The sequence below is a fragment of the Falco cherrug genome, chromosome 9 (genome assembly GCF_023634085.1).
Source record: "Falco cherrug isolate bFalChe1 chromosome 9, bFalChe1.pri, whole genome shotgun sequence".
In the NCBI taxonomy this organism is placed as follows: domain Eukaryota; kingdom Metazoa; phylum Chordata; class Aves; order Falconiformes; family Falconidae; genus Falco; species Falco cherrug.
The window spans coordinates 24,089,380-24,105,379 of NC_073705.1; the positions used below are offsets into that span (position 1 = coordinate 24,089,380).

The 16,000-nt window shown below is 51.8% G+C and overlaps 1 protein-coding gene across 1 annotated transcript; it reads right to left on the reverse strand.

The window, feature by feature from the left end:
• Window positions 1–11,510: 11,510 nt before the first annotated feature.
• On the reverse strand, window positions 11,511–15,611 carry ADRA2A (adrenoceptor alpha 2A). Its single transcript, XM_027812185.2, has one exon. The coding sequence runs from the start codon at window positions 14,775–14,777 to the stop codon at window positions 13,443–13,445; it is 1,335 nt and encodes a 444-aa protein (XP_027667986.2). The 5' UTR covers window positions 14,778–15,611; the 3' UTR covers window positions 11,511–13,442.
• Window positions 15,612–16,000: the final 389 nt, after the last annotated feature.

The window sequence follows — 16,000 nt, forward strand, 5'->3', positions numbered from 1 at the left end:
GGGCTGGCTTTTCCAGGTGCTGACCTGCCCACCTCACGGCATTACTGGGGGGGGGGGGGGGGGGGGCTCAGAAATCCGCTTTGGGAATGGTTCTGTGTGCTTGGCTGTTTTCAGTTCTGTTGAAAGCCTGACAGGGCAAAAGAAAAGACATCCCTGACGGCCACGGGGGCTCTGTTGCCTGCTGGCAATGAAGCTTGAGGCAATTCAGCAGCACAGAGGTGAGCCAGAGAAACAGAGACAGGTTCGTCTAGGGTTTTCCAGCAGATCCCTAGAAAAAGGACCTGGGTTTAATGAGGTGTTGCAGCAACTTCCAGAGGCAAGGCGAGCTTGAGGTGCTGGTGTCTGCAAATGGGCTGGTGCTGAGCTGTGAGCAATCTGCAGCCACAGGAACAGGAGAGCAGCATAAGACAGGGAGACCTAGGGTCTGGCTCCTTCCCCAGGCGTCTATATGTGCCCCTATGGCAATGCCGCGAGCATTGGAGATGCACCTACCCCCAGCAGGGACTGTCACTGTGGGCCCCTGTGAGCCTCGAGCCAGGGCTCCCTTCCCCGCCGCCAGCGGGGTGCAGACCTGCCTTTCCCGGGCAGCCACGGACAGCGTGGCCCCCACAAGCCCACCCAGACCAGGGGTGCCCTTCCCCCAGCAGCAGGGCTGTGTTCCTGCTGGCAGGAACCAAAGGGAAGGGCAGAAAACCAAAAGGAAAACTATTCCTGACCCTAAAAATACCAGAGGACAGACAGATCATTTCCACCACACCAAATCCACAGGCAGGCAGCAAAACCTGCAGTCCCAGCCAGTCCCTGAGAACTACAGCAGGATTAGCACATAGGTGGGCAAACACGCCTATGGAGCACAGGACCTCCCAAGAGGTCCTCAACACAGGTCTGGTTTACTCTCTGCCAAAAAGCTGGCCAGGCACTGCTTTATGCCAGGCTGAATGAGATCAGCTTTCTGGTCCTCTTAAGCTTCATCAACTGGCCCATGCTGAATTATTTAAAACCATCTTTTATTAATCTACCATGGCTTTTTTTTTTTTCAATCGACCTCTAGCAAGTCACTTAACCACTCTGAATGGACTGCACTAGCTTCATCCCCATGCAACGATGCTGGAGGTGATAAGAGGTACAAGCCACTACCTTGCTACTGCTTCTGAAATATTTCAGACGCCAGTAGACCAAAGTGGTCTGCTGGATAACTAGAGCACTGAATTTACCTGCATGCTTAATGGGAGGTCTCGTCTAAACGTACAGATGATATTGCTGGGTTATGACAATAATTTATTCAGAAAACTCCTGCTAGGATATTGTATACACTTTTAAAACAAGCCCAGCATACCCCAAAACAAGCAAACACTGGCTAAAATACTGCCAGTGCCAGCACAGAGGCCAATCACCAGCACTAAAAAATGGGACTGAAGGGAACATATCCCCAGCCCAGCCCCTTCCAGTGTCCATCATCACCCATCACCAGCCCTCTGGGTACGTGACCAGGGTTACCTACAGCACCACGCTGCCAGGAGAGGAGAGGTCTGCTCAGGAGACCCCAGGTCACCCAGACACAGCGCCAGCTGCTCTGAAGTCCTGTTCCACTGACAAGGGAGGTGGCAGAAAGCCCCTACATAGGTGCCAGGACAGTGATCTGCGCCCAGCCAGAAGCAGCGGTGCCAGGAGACGCGAGATTATGGCCCTGGGCCTCAGGCAGATCTGGGACCGAGTTGTGAGCATTTACATTTGAGACATGAACACCTAAATGAGGTTTATGCCATCAAAATTCCCTCCACACATATAGAGGATCAAAAATCTCAGGCTGAGAAGGTCTGGAAAATAATCTAATCCAGGCTTTTGCCCCAACAGTCCAGCCCTAAATCTCTGCTATCCCACCTCTGCAAAGTGTGGTCCAACATGGGTGCTGGGCTTAAAGATCAGAGACTTCAGCAGGGCTTCATCAACTTACTCCTGCCGAGGAACCGGCCCCAGACATTCAAAGTCCTCTTAAGAGTTCGCACAACTTTCACAAGGTATGCACTTCCTATTACTTTTATTCCTCAATCACCTTTTGAACACCCATCTGTGCTGATCACTTGCTGTGGCACGCAAGATCTTCAGAGCAGGGACATTTCTGTCTGATATGTGATGATTTATGAGACCTCACAGACCTGGTGCTACCCAGCGTCAGTCATATGGAGGCGGCATGGCCACGAGCGTGGTACAAGCATGGCTGGACACACCACCTAGCAAAAGAAGGAGCAGACCCTTGGGACAATAAACCTATACATCACCCTCATGCTTTAAGTGGCTGGAGAGAGCCCACAACTGGCCATGCCTGCAAATCCAACATGCTTTAACTTGCATGAAAAATTCTAAATAATTTAAGTAAGTAACCTTGTGCTAGCAAATGAAACCATATATACTCCTGCAGAAACAGAGTGAATTTATTTGTCACTCTAAGTTATAAGGCAATGTCAGGGTCTTATAGATAAAGCAAGACATTGTAATATTGATAAGCTATCTGATTTGGTTTATAAATGCAACATGAACTCTGTTCTACAGGGAACTGGACCAAACCTTGCCAGCACACAGGCAGGCAGGGCTGCAGCTCCAAGCAGATCGTTGGTTTGACCAAACCAAGGGTCATTTCATCAGTCTCTACTCACTGGCAGGTGGATTTTGGCAATAAGACTACTTGTAGTTAAGTATCTATCTCCAAGGCCAAGCAGCTGATCTCTGACCGCCACATACAGCGGTTTGGCCAGGGGGAAGGGTTGGTAAAGGCAGAGAGCAAGGTCTTAATACTTCCAAAGGTGATAAACCAGCTACCAAACAAGTCAAACCCTGTCCAAAGGAGAGTTGTAGAGAACCGCAGAGGGAGAGGCAAAGCTCATTTTCACAGCAGAAGAGTAGACGATAAATAATCCAACCAGCCCAAACTGACCAGAATGATAAGTGATAGGGCAGGCTCCAAGTGGGCCATGTTTAATTTACAAGACCGTACTTGAAGTTCATAATGAAATTCTAGATATTCTGTTTTATCTGGGGTATTTAAAAGACATGTAGATGTGTCACTTAGGGACACGGTTCAGTGGTGGACTTGGCAGTGCTGGGTTAACAGTTGGATCAATGATCCTAAAGGCCTTTTCCAACCTAAATGATTACGCATTCTATAATTCTGTCTCCGACCTATTCAAACCGTGGTGCGAGTGATCAGCTGAGGGCTGAGAGCTTGGTTTTGCTGTGGCTTTTATTATCTGTTTCCTTCCCCAGTTAAGCCACCACCACCCATGAAGGGCAGAAGCCCAGCAAAGGCTCATAGGCAGATTGCTTCCTCCCTGTCAAAGCCAAGACAGGATCTCGCCTGCTTATTGCAACAGCACCTGCCCCTGCCCTGGCCAGCAGCACCGCGGTGCTGTACGGACCAGCCGAGCATCCCTGCTCCCCTCGCAGCGCTGCCCCAGCACAGCTGGCAGGAGCTGTTGCCCCTTGGTGTTGCTAACACCAGTGAGCACCCGACTCAGCACATGCACAGTGTACATCTGCTACACACAGAGACCACATTTTCTCATGTCTTTAGCTACCTGTGACTGTATTGCCATGTTCCACATGTCACCACTGATTGCATCACCTTTCTCCTCTTGCTGCTCCTCTCACAGCCCAAAGCTGTCCACTTTTTCCCAGAGAAGTCAGGGTTGCCTCCCAGCAGCTCCAATTCACGGCTGCTCTTTGCGGCTGACAAAATCCTTCACCTCTCTGCACAGTGTGCTCCATGTGTGGGGGCTTCAGCCGTGGGACGCACCGAGCCAGGTGCAGACCTCCCCTCCTCACTGCAAAGGCAAATGCTTCATCACAGAGGCAGAGGTGGAAAGACACACTAACATAAAAAGATTTAAGTCCTAAACGATCAAAATGATCTGGTTTTAATGAGTGGGACAAACATGGAATTCCGAGCACAGGACGAGCCCCGTGCCCTTCCCCACCACTCAAATCACACAAATTACAGCGAACATTCAGCAAACGGGACTCACCTGCCAGCAGGGCTTGGGGACAGCGGTGTCACACCAGCTCTGGTGGAGGATGCATGTGGGCACCAGCTTGCACAAGTGGCTTGGAATTAGCTGCCCTCCTGCAGGCAAGATGCCATTTTTCTACAAGTTTTCTTCTTCTTCAGGAGGCAGGATGTAACGACTTTGTATAAAGCAACACTGTTTGCTTCCCAGTTTGTGTCTGCCTGCCTACAGCCCTGAGAAATGAGAAGTGTGGGAGAAAACCATTCCCCATGAAGCGTCTTTCCCAGTTGAAGTTGAACATAGCAGGGGAGCAGGGGTGACAACTCACACTGAAGTGGTACCTGAAGTCCCAGTGGATTGTGGCTGAATAAACCCAACTGAAGGATAAGCACGTTCCCATGCGCACCGACAAAGGCAAGGGTCCAGAGTAATTTAATTCCTATCCGCAGAGGATGCTCCCATGTAGCTCTGGTCTTTGAATGCTCTCTGACGTTCAGAAGATGTTCTAGCTTTACTGCCCACATAAACATCCACTGGGGCTGGTACCTGAGGGGAAGAGGGAGCTAAATATTTCATTTCAGTCTATTTCATCAAATATTTAATCTATTTAATATTAATTAAATCTTGGTCTGAATAAACAACAGCTAAAAATTCACCTCTTCCTCCAAACACGTGGTAACTTGAAAGGAGGTTGTAGCAAGGTGGGTGTCAGCCTCTTCTCCCGAGTAACAAGCAATAGGACAAGAGGGAATGGCCTCAAGTTATACCAGGGTAGGTTTAGATTGGATAGTAGGAAAAATCTCTACACCAAAAGAGCTGTCAAGCATTGGAACAGGCTGCCCAGGGAAGCAGTTGAGTCACCATCCCTGGAAGTGTTTTAAAAAAATGTAGATGCCGTGCTTGGGGACACGGTTTAGGGGTGACTTGTCAGTCCTGGGTGAATGGTTGGACTTGATGATCTTAAAGGTCTTTTCCAACCAAAATGATTATATAATTCTGTGCCAGCTTATGCCATCACAACTGAGATGGCAGTTAGTAAGGGGGACAGGTCTTATCTTTATATTCCTGGTTGCTGGCATTGCTGTGGTGGGCTGTTAGCCTCCTGTAGCCTTTTAGGCTGAATCTTCTTGCAACTGGATGTACAGTGGCATCAACCATTTCCACACCCTGCTTCACTGTCTCTCATTTCCCACAGACTTAATGTGTAGCCCCACAAGTGCGTGTCCTCATCCCACTCCCAGTCACTGTTACATCCTCAGCAGTAGGAATCCATGAAGCTAAGGTGATGAGAAAAGCTGCTTGACTAAGGGGAAATAAAACCCGAGCGCCCCATGGGTGGATGGGGCCGGCATGAATTGTCTTCCATGGCCTGGACCACCTTCCTGACACAGCTGCACATCTCGGACATCACCCAGCAGCACAGCCAGGAACAGGCATTTCTGGAGACAATGAGCAACAGCTACAATAGGAGCAGATCATTTCCACTGCAAAGGATTTAAGCCATTTAACACTGGCTATAAAGGCAGCAGCCACTATTGCATCTGCTGCTAGAACTGTCTTATTTTACTACAGGAAACCATATTTGGACCAAACCCCATTCATACCAGCCTTACTAGCCAGAACACATTTTCTAATTAGCCCCAGTAGAGCCAACAGTAATGAAAGATTGTCCCACATACAGCACTACTTACCTTGCTTTCTTCAGTGCGTGCCCAATTTAGCATTTAGCTTTCCTTTTCCTCTCTGCTGCACTGCTTTAAAGCCATCTCACCCAAACGCTGACTGGTGTTGACGAAAGTAATTATACCACGGTTCAAAATGTATCGGATGCATCTTCATTATCCTGAGAGAGCAGCACCAAAAGCCCTATGATGGCAAATCTTGCAATGTAAGCAAGTCAGATTATTCCATTTAAACTGGCCATTTTAACTCTTCTGGCCCCATAAAATGTTGAGGCTGGCTTAGAAGCCACAAGATGTTTTGAAAATAATGAACATAGGATTAGTTTTAATTAATGTCTCTGAAGTTTAAACATTTGGGTTGTGCTTAGGTTACAGATCAAATCCATAACCAAGAGAAACAGGGGTACCCTGCTCCCTTTTCACATTGGCTCCTTGGTTGGTCTGGGTCATGTCACCGCTCTGTATTTTGGGTACCCTCCTGGGGAACAGAAGGACTTAATAATGCGTTTGGAGTCCCCTGGAGAAACGTGTCCCATCTGAGTGATGGCACCGCAGATCCCACCAACTCAGAGCGCCGTGTTTGTGCCGCAGAAAGGCTGCACAGCACCAGGCACAGCATTAGCAGGAAGCTCGTTCTGGCAAAACTTGTTCAAGGAGCCATTTCAGGTCAAATATCTGCATCACGAAACCAAGAACAAACTCAGCTTTATGCAGAGAGGCCTTATCACTCAATTACCCAGGGATCAGGATCGTGGGGATAACTGCTAGGAGAGGGGGAGCTCTGGCACAGGGTGTAAATCAGCATCGCAGCAGCCAAGCTGCACGGGTCTGCCACGCTCGGGATCTAACCCTCAGGTTTTGGTCTGCAATAGGAATAGTTTGTCCAAATTTTCCTGGTGGCAAAAATTATCCTGGTAGTAAAAGGCCAGGACTTAGCATTTCACCCTTGAAAAAAAGTTTAATCAATTCAGAAAAGCAGAATATTGGATGTGGCTTAAATATTTATCTATACAATTTTTAAATTTTTTTTTTTTACTCAGGGAATTTTTCAGTAACACCTTAACATTTCAATCTTCAGATTAATGCTTTGAGTCAACTCCACAGATGCAGATGAAGGCAAAGCAGCCTTCAGCAGGAATTACTTCATCAGGGATGTCCAGTGGTGGGAAGCTCATGCCTTTTTTCTGTGGAAAGCAATGAAAAGCAAACAGGAAAAAGGCTGTAAAGTCACAGTCCAGCAAGACACAACTGTTTCAATCTGCAAAGGAGAAATCAATTATTTCATGCAGCAGCTGATTTAAAACAAATGTTTCTCATCTCTGGGAGTGAACCCTACAGCAGGTCATATACCTCTGGAGGACCTCAAGGCTGCTCCTGCGAACGCAATGCCCTGGGCTGTGCCCAATCAATATGGGCCAAAAGCTGCAAGCACCGCACACAGGAAAGCAGGGATGCTAGGAGCAGCTTGTCTCACCTCCTGATAAAACCCATTCACCCTGTTACTCTCACACAGAGCCAGTGGCTGGTTTTTGACTCAAACGCATTTTTGAAAGCCATCCAGACCTCCTGCTGCAGAGCATCACTGAAGAGAAACACATGTCAGTGGAATTTCTCCATTAATGCAAAAGGCACCGCTGGCCCCAGGAAATCCCCAAGTACCTAATGACCCCAAATCCTCCTGGGAAGGGTCCTTCCTCCCTCTATTCCCTAAAATCTGCTATAGGCCACTCTCTGAGCCGCAGAGGGAGAGCAGGACCTTAGGTCCAAGCCAGCATGGATGGTCTCTCCTGACTTAGGACAGGCTGAGAGATTTGGGGTTGTTCAGCCTGGAGAAAGGAAGGCTCTGGGGGGACCTTATAGTGGCCTTCCAGTACTTAAAGAGAGCTTATAGGAAAGATGGGGGCAGACTTGTTAGTAGGGCTGGTAGTGATAGGACAAGGGGTGATGGTTTTAAACCAAAAGAGGGTAGATTTAGATTAGACATAAGGAAGAAATTCTTAACTGGGGGGGTGATGAGGCACTGGCACAGGCTGCCCAGAGAAGCTGTGGGTGCCCCATCCCTGGCAGTGTTCAAGGCCAGGCTGGATGGGGCTCTGAGCAACCTGGTCTGGTGAAAGGTGTCCCTGCCCGTGGCAGGGGCTTGAAACTAGATGGCCTTTAAGGTCCCTTCCAACTGAAACTATTCTATGATTCTATGAATACGGAGTTTACAATCACACTAACAGACTAAACTGGAGCCAGGTTAAACAGTTTTAAGCCAGCGTAGGCCCACAAGTTTACATATTTACTGATGGACACCTATGATTAAGTGAGGGATATGCCTTCCTACTCCCTTTTATCATTTGTCCTCATGCCTCTTTGTTGGATTTGGGTGCTGGGACCCATCTCACATCCTTATACATCTGAGCATGAGATGTTGTCCTCACACACTGGGGGTTCTCTTTGGGAAATGAACAGTCCTAAGGGACAATTCAAATGGTCAAGAAGGTCCCCTGAGAAGGAAGGGATGTTGAATGACCAGCTCAAGCATCAGCATCTCCATTCAACACCTCCCAATGTCCCCTACCCCATGGCAGCAGGTGTCCTTTGCTTACAACAAACCTCCCTCCTAGGAAGGCACATATTTTGGTGCCCCCCCTCCCAGTCCTGTTCACCACCCCCTCTGCTCAGCCTTGAGGACATTTGGGAGTATGTTGTAACCTTGTGCAGCATTACTGCAGCGTGACTCCTAGCTGGAATTTCACCTGGATTTCCCAGGGCTCAGACTACAATCTATTCTGCTCAGAGGGGTCAGGATCTGGTCCCGGAGCATTTGTGAGCTGAGTACTAGTGGCTAATGCAGGGGGTGGGCTCCCTGCTAACCTTGTTCTCTCTTCATCCTGTTTCTACAGCTTGGGATAAGGCACAGCAATTGCAGCTACAAATATTTAACAAGTCACAGAGACATTCCTATAAACCAGCTGCAAAAAGCAGTTTGTAGCAGAGACGGTGAGACAGCTCCAAGTGTAGCTGTCTGCCAGGGCACTAGCTGTAACAAAGGAGCAATCGCAGCAGACTTTGAATTTTTCCAGTGGTGAAAGAACAGGGAATGTTAAGAAATAAAATAAAACAAAGAGCATCAGCTGGTAAGAGCGGCACAGGCAGTGGGGCCAGCCACTGAACCCAGGGGGAAATCCCAGGGCAGTAAGTCCAGCAAACCAGCAACCCAGGTGAGAGGATGCTAGGTGGGACTGGGGGTACTTACAGCACAGAACGGCTGATGGGCACAGGCTGAAACCCACGGAGACTCCCCCAGGCCTGAGAAACTCATTTTGTGTGAGCACGATTCCAGCCAAGCCCATCCCTCGCTGGAACATCTTGGAGAGAGGCTCCTCTGTGCAACCAGCTCCTTGTCCCCCAGAGAATGGGGACCAAAACCCCACAGAAATAAATGCACGTGTCAGTAGGCTGAGGGGGTCAGGGGCAAGCCCTGGGCAGGAGGTCACTGGTCTCTGCAAGGGCAACCCTGCTGCTGGTGCAGCTTGCCCCTGGGGACATTTTAGGACACTTGCCACCTCACCTGGGCCCCTCTTGCATGTCCTTGAGCCAGCACATTTGGGCTGTCCTTAAGGGTCCCCGCACAAGGGGTGGGGTGCAGGGTCACCCCACACCAGAAAGCCATGGAGAAACCCCTCCTGGGGCAAAGCTGGCAGCGGCATCTCTGCCCACTGTCCTGACTGCTGAGCCAGCACAGATGACCCTCACCCCGCCAGGGAGGCAGGTTCCCCCGCCTGCCCTCACACCATTAACCTTTCAGCCCCAAAATAAAAGGTTATAAAAAACAACCAAAGTTCATTACATCCCCTAATGTGTCATTTGCATAGGAATGAGCTGGGAGCAATGAGGCAGCTTTCTCCTGCACAGGATTCAGGAGGTGGAAGGGGAAGAGCTGGGCATCAGGACCTGGCAAGGGTGGTGGGACTCAGCCCCACAGCGACATGGGGCAGGCACGGAGGTGAGCAGAGCTGGGCAGAGCTATGGCAGAGCTGGAGGGAGCATCCCAGCAAAGCCCACAGCAGCACGACCTCTGGCTCAGAGGCAGCGGGGCCAGCCCTCACCTGCCAAAGGGAAAACGAGAATGGTTTCAGGCCAGTACCTCCACCAGACAGCCCATGGTGCCTGGAGGCTGCTGCAGCTTGGACGTGCCCATCCCCAGCAAGCGTGGAGCATCCAGGACACAGCTGAAACCAAAACACCTAACAGCTCTAGGAAAATATAAAAGCCTGAATAAGAAGGCGGCAAAGGCAGCAGGATGGTGGAAGTTCAGACACCGGCCCCAAGGACGGGCAGGCAGCTCTGCAGTGTCGGATGCAGGGAGTCACTCCCCCATGTAAAACAGTCCCTTGAGTATTTGTCTGACTGGGCTGGACCACGAGGGCATGAAGTTTTGGGAGGGACACAAACCTGGTGGCATAATTTAAATTTTTTGTACCCTACTTTTACTTTTGATGGAAAATCAGGAGCAATCAGCCATTTCAGCTGTGCAAAGCTTCACCAACTGAAAGCCCAGCAAAGCCCCAGTCCCCCAGCCCCAAACCCATCAAAACACTCTACTGTCTGTACTAGAGATTTGGCCCTAAGGACATCAGACAGCCAGAGGGATGGGGCAAGCGTAACAAATGGCTGCTGGATTACCTCCTGTCCCAGGCACTGTCCCATACATCTCCCATGGGATCTGCTTTGTGTAACACTCCAAGGCCAACAGGACCAGCTGCAACCAGAGGATGGACAGCAGGACACTGCCTGGATCAAGTTCTCCTGGCCTGCAAAGGCCACCATGAGGTGACCAAGATGCTCTTCTCTGGGTCATCACCAGGTGCCCTACACCCAGAAGCAATGCTGCTCGCCACCCCCCCGAGCATGTCCAGCTGCAACCTTGGTGGCGCTGGCAGAGTGGGGCTGTGAGACCAGCAGCTCCAGCACTGGGCTCTGGTCACTTATTTTCTCAGCAAACAAGAAGCAGTGACTCCAGGCACCCCAATAGTGGGAAGGGCAGGAGCCAGAGCTCCCGAACAGTCATATGTGCTCCCAGGCAAAACCAAGCACACACTAAAGCACCTGCAGGATCAGTGCCTTGTGACCCCCCCTGCCTTTGGAGCTCCTGGCACTCATGGCAAAGAAGGAGCCCAGCTGAAGCCAACACCGAGGAGACCCTGGCATTCTCAGGGAGGCAGGCAGCCACACAGAAGCAGCGCTCTGTTTGGTGGGAGAATGTTCCCCCGTCACCGTCCTGCAGTGAGGGTCTCGGCAGCACTGGTGCAAGGACAAGCAAGCCCACAGCTGGCTCTCGGGCTGGAAACAAAACCCCACTCAGATGGACACTCCTGCATATATTAAGAAATGTTGCCTTCCAGCCTAATCATTTCTAATCTCATTTGCAACCTAATTATTAAAAACCTTCTCAACTCAACAGCTGTAAATGCTGCACCAGCCAGACGTCCCCAGCAATAGTGCCAGGCTGCATTTCCAGGGAGCAAATCACACCCTGAAACCCTAAGCTCCTTCCTTTAAGAAACCCAGGAATGCTCTTACTGTGGCATGAAAGGGAGGGGGGACGGGGAACCCCAAGAAATCTCAAGGACTCATTTGTTATTATGCTGCTGCACAATGAACCAAACCATTGCTCCCTACCTGGGGCAACAAAGCCTTTCAGAAAACACGAGTGCTTTTCCCAATGTGTTCTTTAAAAAACGTCAAGACCAAAGCTGCCAGAGGGTCGGTGAACAGCTGGAAAAAAAACCACAATAAGACAACTAACGGATTATTCAGAGGGTTTTCACACTTGATCTGTAAACACTCTTTTATTTAATAAAAATAATCATCCATTATAGCAACTTCTGCTTGTGGGTTTGTTGGTTGTTTTGGTTTTTTTACATTAAAGCACAGTTTATTTGCTTTCCTCACCTCTTGAGGATTCAATTCTGAAAATGCAAGTGAATGTAAACATTGCTCTCCAGGTCCCAAGATGCATCTGGAGACACTTAGAGTTAATTACAAAGTCAAAAGTGAGAGCAAAATCAACAAAACACTTCCCAAAAGTAAAAAGATATTTTTTTAAGTCTCTTCCTGTGCACCATACGACTCCAGAGAAGGCAAATTCGTCTTACACATGAGACTTATACAAGTTTCGCTTTCTCCAAACAATCTCTGGCTTGATTTGATAAAGCTGTTTTCATAACATTAAAAGGCTTGCAGATTCATTTACTGTGATGAATCAAAAATTTTTCCTTTTAATGTTCTCCAGAAATTTCTTCATGGCACAAGGATGTTAGATTTGTTCTGGGTTTTGTATTTTTATTTTTTTTTTTTAGCTGAAAGACATTTCAGGAAAGGAGTGTAAAAGCAGTATTAACTCTCTCTCCTGCTCCAATTTCACAATATTTACAAATTTCTTACAAAAAAAAAATTAATTACACTCTAAAATACTGGAGAAACTGTCAGTTAAGTTTCTCATTTTGGAGTTCTGCCCTCTATAAGACTGAAAGAGGGATGCTTTTGTATTTCCTAGGAAAGATGAGGCTGGCAGATTAAAAACTAAACTCTTCTCCCTTAATTCAGAAAGACGGAACAGCCCCTGCACACAAACCCCCTCCTCTTCTGCAGGAAATCCTGCAGGAGTTAAACCATCACCAATCGATACAAATGCGATAACGTGATATACAGAGCCCTGCTATTCGCTTTGCAGTGTTATCTATTTACAGTTGGAGGCGGGGGAAGCAAGTTAGCATTGAACACATTTGGGTGCTGCAGTATGGTATAATACCAACCGAGATTAACTCGTGGGGAGCTTGGCCAGGTCCCAAGCCTCATGTTACACGAGAAATAGCTTGTCACTCCATCGCCCATGACGTCCCTGCCTACACAGCAAAGCCACCACTCTGTTAGGGTCTCCTTTAATAAGCAGCGAGAGGACAGTTACCATCTCAGCTGTAGTATATCACAGGCAGCACAGAAATTAAACAGGATCAAGTACGATATAAAAAGTAACAAAAATAGCCAGTCTGGTGAGTCTGTGATCCTAAACTGTATAGCCCAAAAAAAAAAAAAATGACAGGTCATTGGAAATTTTTATAATATTATCAAACTATCAGGTAGGGGGAATGGCTCTAGTTGTTCAGCAGTTTTGAGTGAGGGGGTTTCGGGGGGTGAGAAGAGGGAGACTTTTGATGTGTCAAAGATAATTAAAGCATTCACAGTTTCAAAGCTGCTTACCTAACAAAAATTAAGACATTCAAATTCAGGGATACAATACTGTATTTTACAAGGGGGTTAAAATCAATTACATATACAACAGGAAAAGAAAAAGATACAGCAAAATAAAAAAGCCAGCGCCTCTGGGGTGGCATACTCCCTCTTTGCTGTTCATCTTGTGGAGCTGCACGTTGCTTATCTTTAAAGAGTCAAACTGAGCAGTCGTGAAAACATCCGCTGAGAGATTCCAGCAAAAGAAGATTAAAAAAAAAAAAACAAAACTAACAAAATAAACCAAGCAAGTCAAAGGCCATCCTCCCCTGGAAAGCCAAATGCCACGGCTCGGACTTCCACTTGCCTGCTACTCCTCACTGCTGCTGCCCGGCGTTTCCATAGGTTCATCTCGGGTTTTAAAGGCTTCCTGCTCACAAGCTGAAGGAAACCATCCCCTGCAAGCACAGCCCAAGACAGCCATGCCTTTACTCTCCTACACAGTCTTGAATTAGTCCTGCCTATAGCAAAGAGTCCTTCAAACAATCCTTTTCCTCTCTATCCTACAGAGGATCCTTTTGAAGGCCCGTCTGAAGTCATGGTTGAAAATGGTATAGATGACAGGGTTCAAGGAGCTATTGCAGTAACCGAACCAGAAGAAGAACTTGAAGAGGGTGTCGGGCACAGAACAGCTCTTGCAGACGGCCATCAGCGTGTAGGTGAAGAAGAAGGGGAACCAGCAGATGACAAAGACCCCAATCACCACTGCCAGCACAAAGGTGAAGCGCTTCTCCCGGTTCTGCCTGCCCCTCCACCGGGACCCTTTGGTGTTCCTCTCCTCCTCTGCCTTCCGGGGCAAACTGTCCCCAGGCTTAATCTGGCTCAGCTTAGTCTTGGTCTTTCCCCTCGACGGTCTCTCTGACTTCTTACACTGGTTGTTCTCCTGGTGCTCAGAGGAAGAAGTCTCCTCCATGTCTATGCCATTGACCTCTCCCTCCTGCTCACCGCCACCTCCTGCTGCCTTCTCCCCATTGAGCTGAGCCGTGGCTGGCAGGTCCTCCTTGTCGGTCAAGCCATTGTGCCTCTTCTCAGGGCGCTCTGCCCGCTTGTTCGGTGGTACTCTGGTTCGCCTCTTGGCTATCTGGTAGATGCGCATGTAGACCAGGATCATGATGAGGCAGGGGGCAAAGAAGGAGCCGATGCTAGAAGAGATGATGTACCACTTCTCATCGTTGATCTTGCACCCTGCCACCCCCTGGTCAGCCTGCTGCCCACTCTTCTTCTCGATGGAGATGAGCGGCGGGAAGGAGATGACGGCCGAGATGACCCAGACAATGAAGATGATGCACTTGATGCGGCGTGGGGTACGCTTGAGGTTGTACTCGATGGCTTGCGTGATGGACCAGTAGCGGTCCAGGCTGATGGCACACAAGTGCACAATGGAGGAGGTGCAGAACAGCACATCCAAGGCCAAGTAGATCTCACACCAGACTTTGCCAAAGTACCAGTACCCCATCACCTCGTTTGCCAGCGAGAAGGGAATGACCAGCGTGGCCACCAGGATGTCGGCCGAGGCTAAGGAGACCAGGAAAAGGTTCTGGGGGGCCTTGAGCGCCCTGCTGGTGAAGACAGCGATGATGACCAGAACGTTGCCGAAGACGGTGAACAGCATGAGCAAGCCGGCCAGGCTGATGAGGGTGACGGTGGTGTGCAGAGGGTACGGCGTGCCCCAGCCCGGCCCGGCCCCGCTGTCGTTGAGGGTCCCGTTGGTGCCGGGAGGCGGGTAGCCCTCCTCCTCCTCCAGCTGCCGCTGGTACTCCATGGAGGAGAAGAAGCGGCCCCTCTCCGTGAACGGGCGCTCCAGGTTAAACATCAACCCCGGCGGCGTGGACACCCCCGCCCTTCGCCCCCTGCCCCACCCGCGCCGCGCCCGGTGCCGCGGGGCTCCGCACGGCTCCGCGCTCCTACCGCGCCGCTGGCCAGGACGGGGCTGCGCGGCCGCCGGGGCGCTGTGTGCTGCCGCCGCTCATGCCGGGGCGCTGCCCGCGGGAGCCGCTCGGCGGGGCGCGGAGCGGTGCGGAGCGCGGAGCGGGGCCAGGGCTGCAGCCGCCGGCGGCTGCTCTGCCTCGCTCGCCGCCGAGCCGCTTTATAGCCCCGGATCAGGCCGGGGCTGCCGCGTCAGCCCCACGTGGGGAGCTGCCCCCGGTGCGCGCACACACACACACACGCACCCGCACCCGCAGACTCACCTGGCCCGGCGCACACGCACACGCTCTGTGCTCAGCCCTGCCTCTGCTTTGCGCATCCCGCGCACCGCACCCCCCGCACCCCGGCCTCATCCCCGGCCCCGCGGGCTCGCCCAGCCCGGCCCCGCGCCCAGCCCGCCGCGGGGGCGGCCCCAGCCCGCCCGCAGCCCGGAGGATCGCACCCCGGGGGGAGCCGGGCCAGAGGCAGCGGGGCCGTGGTGCGTGTTGCGGTGGAGCGAGCACCGCGCAGCCCGCGGGGCCCCGGGCGCCCACCGCGCTGCGGCCGGGGGGAAGGCAGGCGGCCGGGGGAAGGCTGCGCCCCATCCCGCCCGTACGGGGGGGCACCGACGGGCCGGGCGCCGGTCGTGCGACCGCGCTGGCCGGCGGCCCCGAAGGCGGCGCTTCCCTGGCGGTGCCGCCTGCCACCCGCGGGGCGGCCGGGCCGGGCCGGGCTCCCGGCGCTGCGGGGGGACACGGCGTGGCGGGCAGCGGCGGGGCCCCGCGGGCAGGGCGCTGCCGCCGTGGCGGCCCGGGCAGCGCGGGGGGGCAGTGGCACCTGCTGGCCGCGGCGCCTCACTGCACCCGCCGCCCGCCCCCCCCGCCGCGGGGCCGGGCAGCCCCCCGGGGAAGCCCCCTCCGCAGGCAGGGCAACGCTCCTGCCGAGGGGCGCCGGGGGCGGAGCGGCCTCGCAAAGGGATGGATGGGGCGGCAGGGCGCCCGGGGGGGAGGGGGGCAGCCCCCCCGCGCTGCCAGCGCCCAGGCAGCGCCCCCCAGGCCGGCTCAGCCCCGGCTGCCAGGGCCCCCCGCCCCGCGGCACCCAGGAGGGCTCCCATGGCACAGCGCCCGGCCC

Coding starts and splice junctions, on each gene's coding strand:
- ADRA2A (XM_027812185.2), bottom strand. CDS start 14,777: ATGTTTAACCTGGAGCGCCCGTTCACGGAGAGGGGCCGCTTCTTCTCC.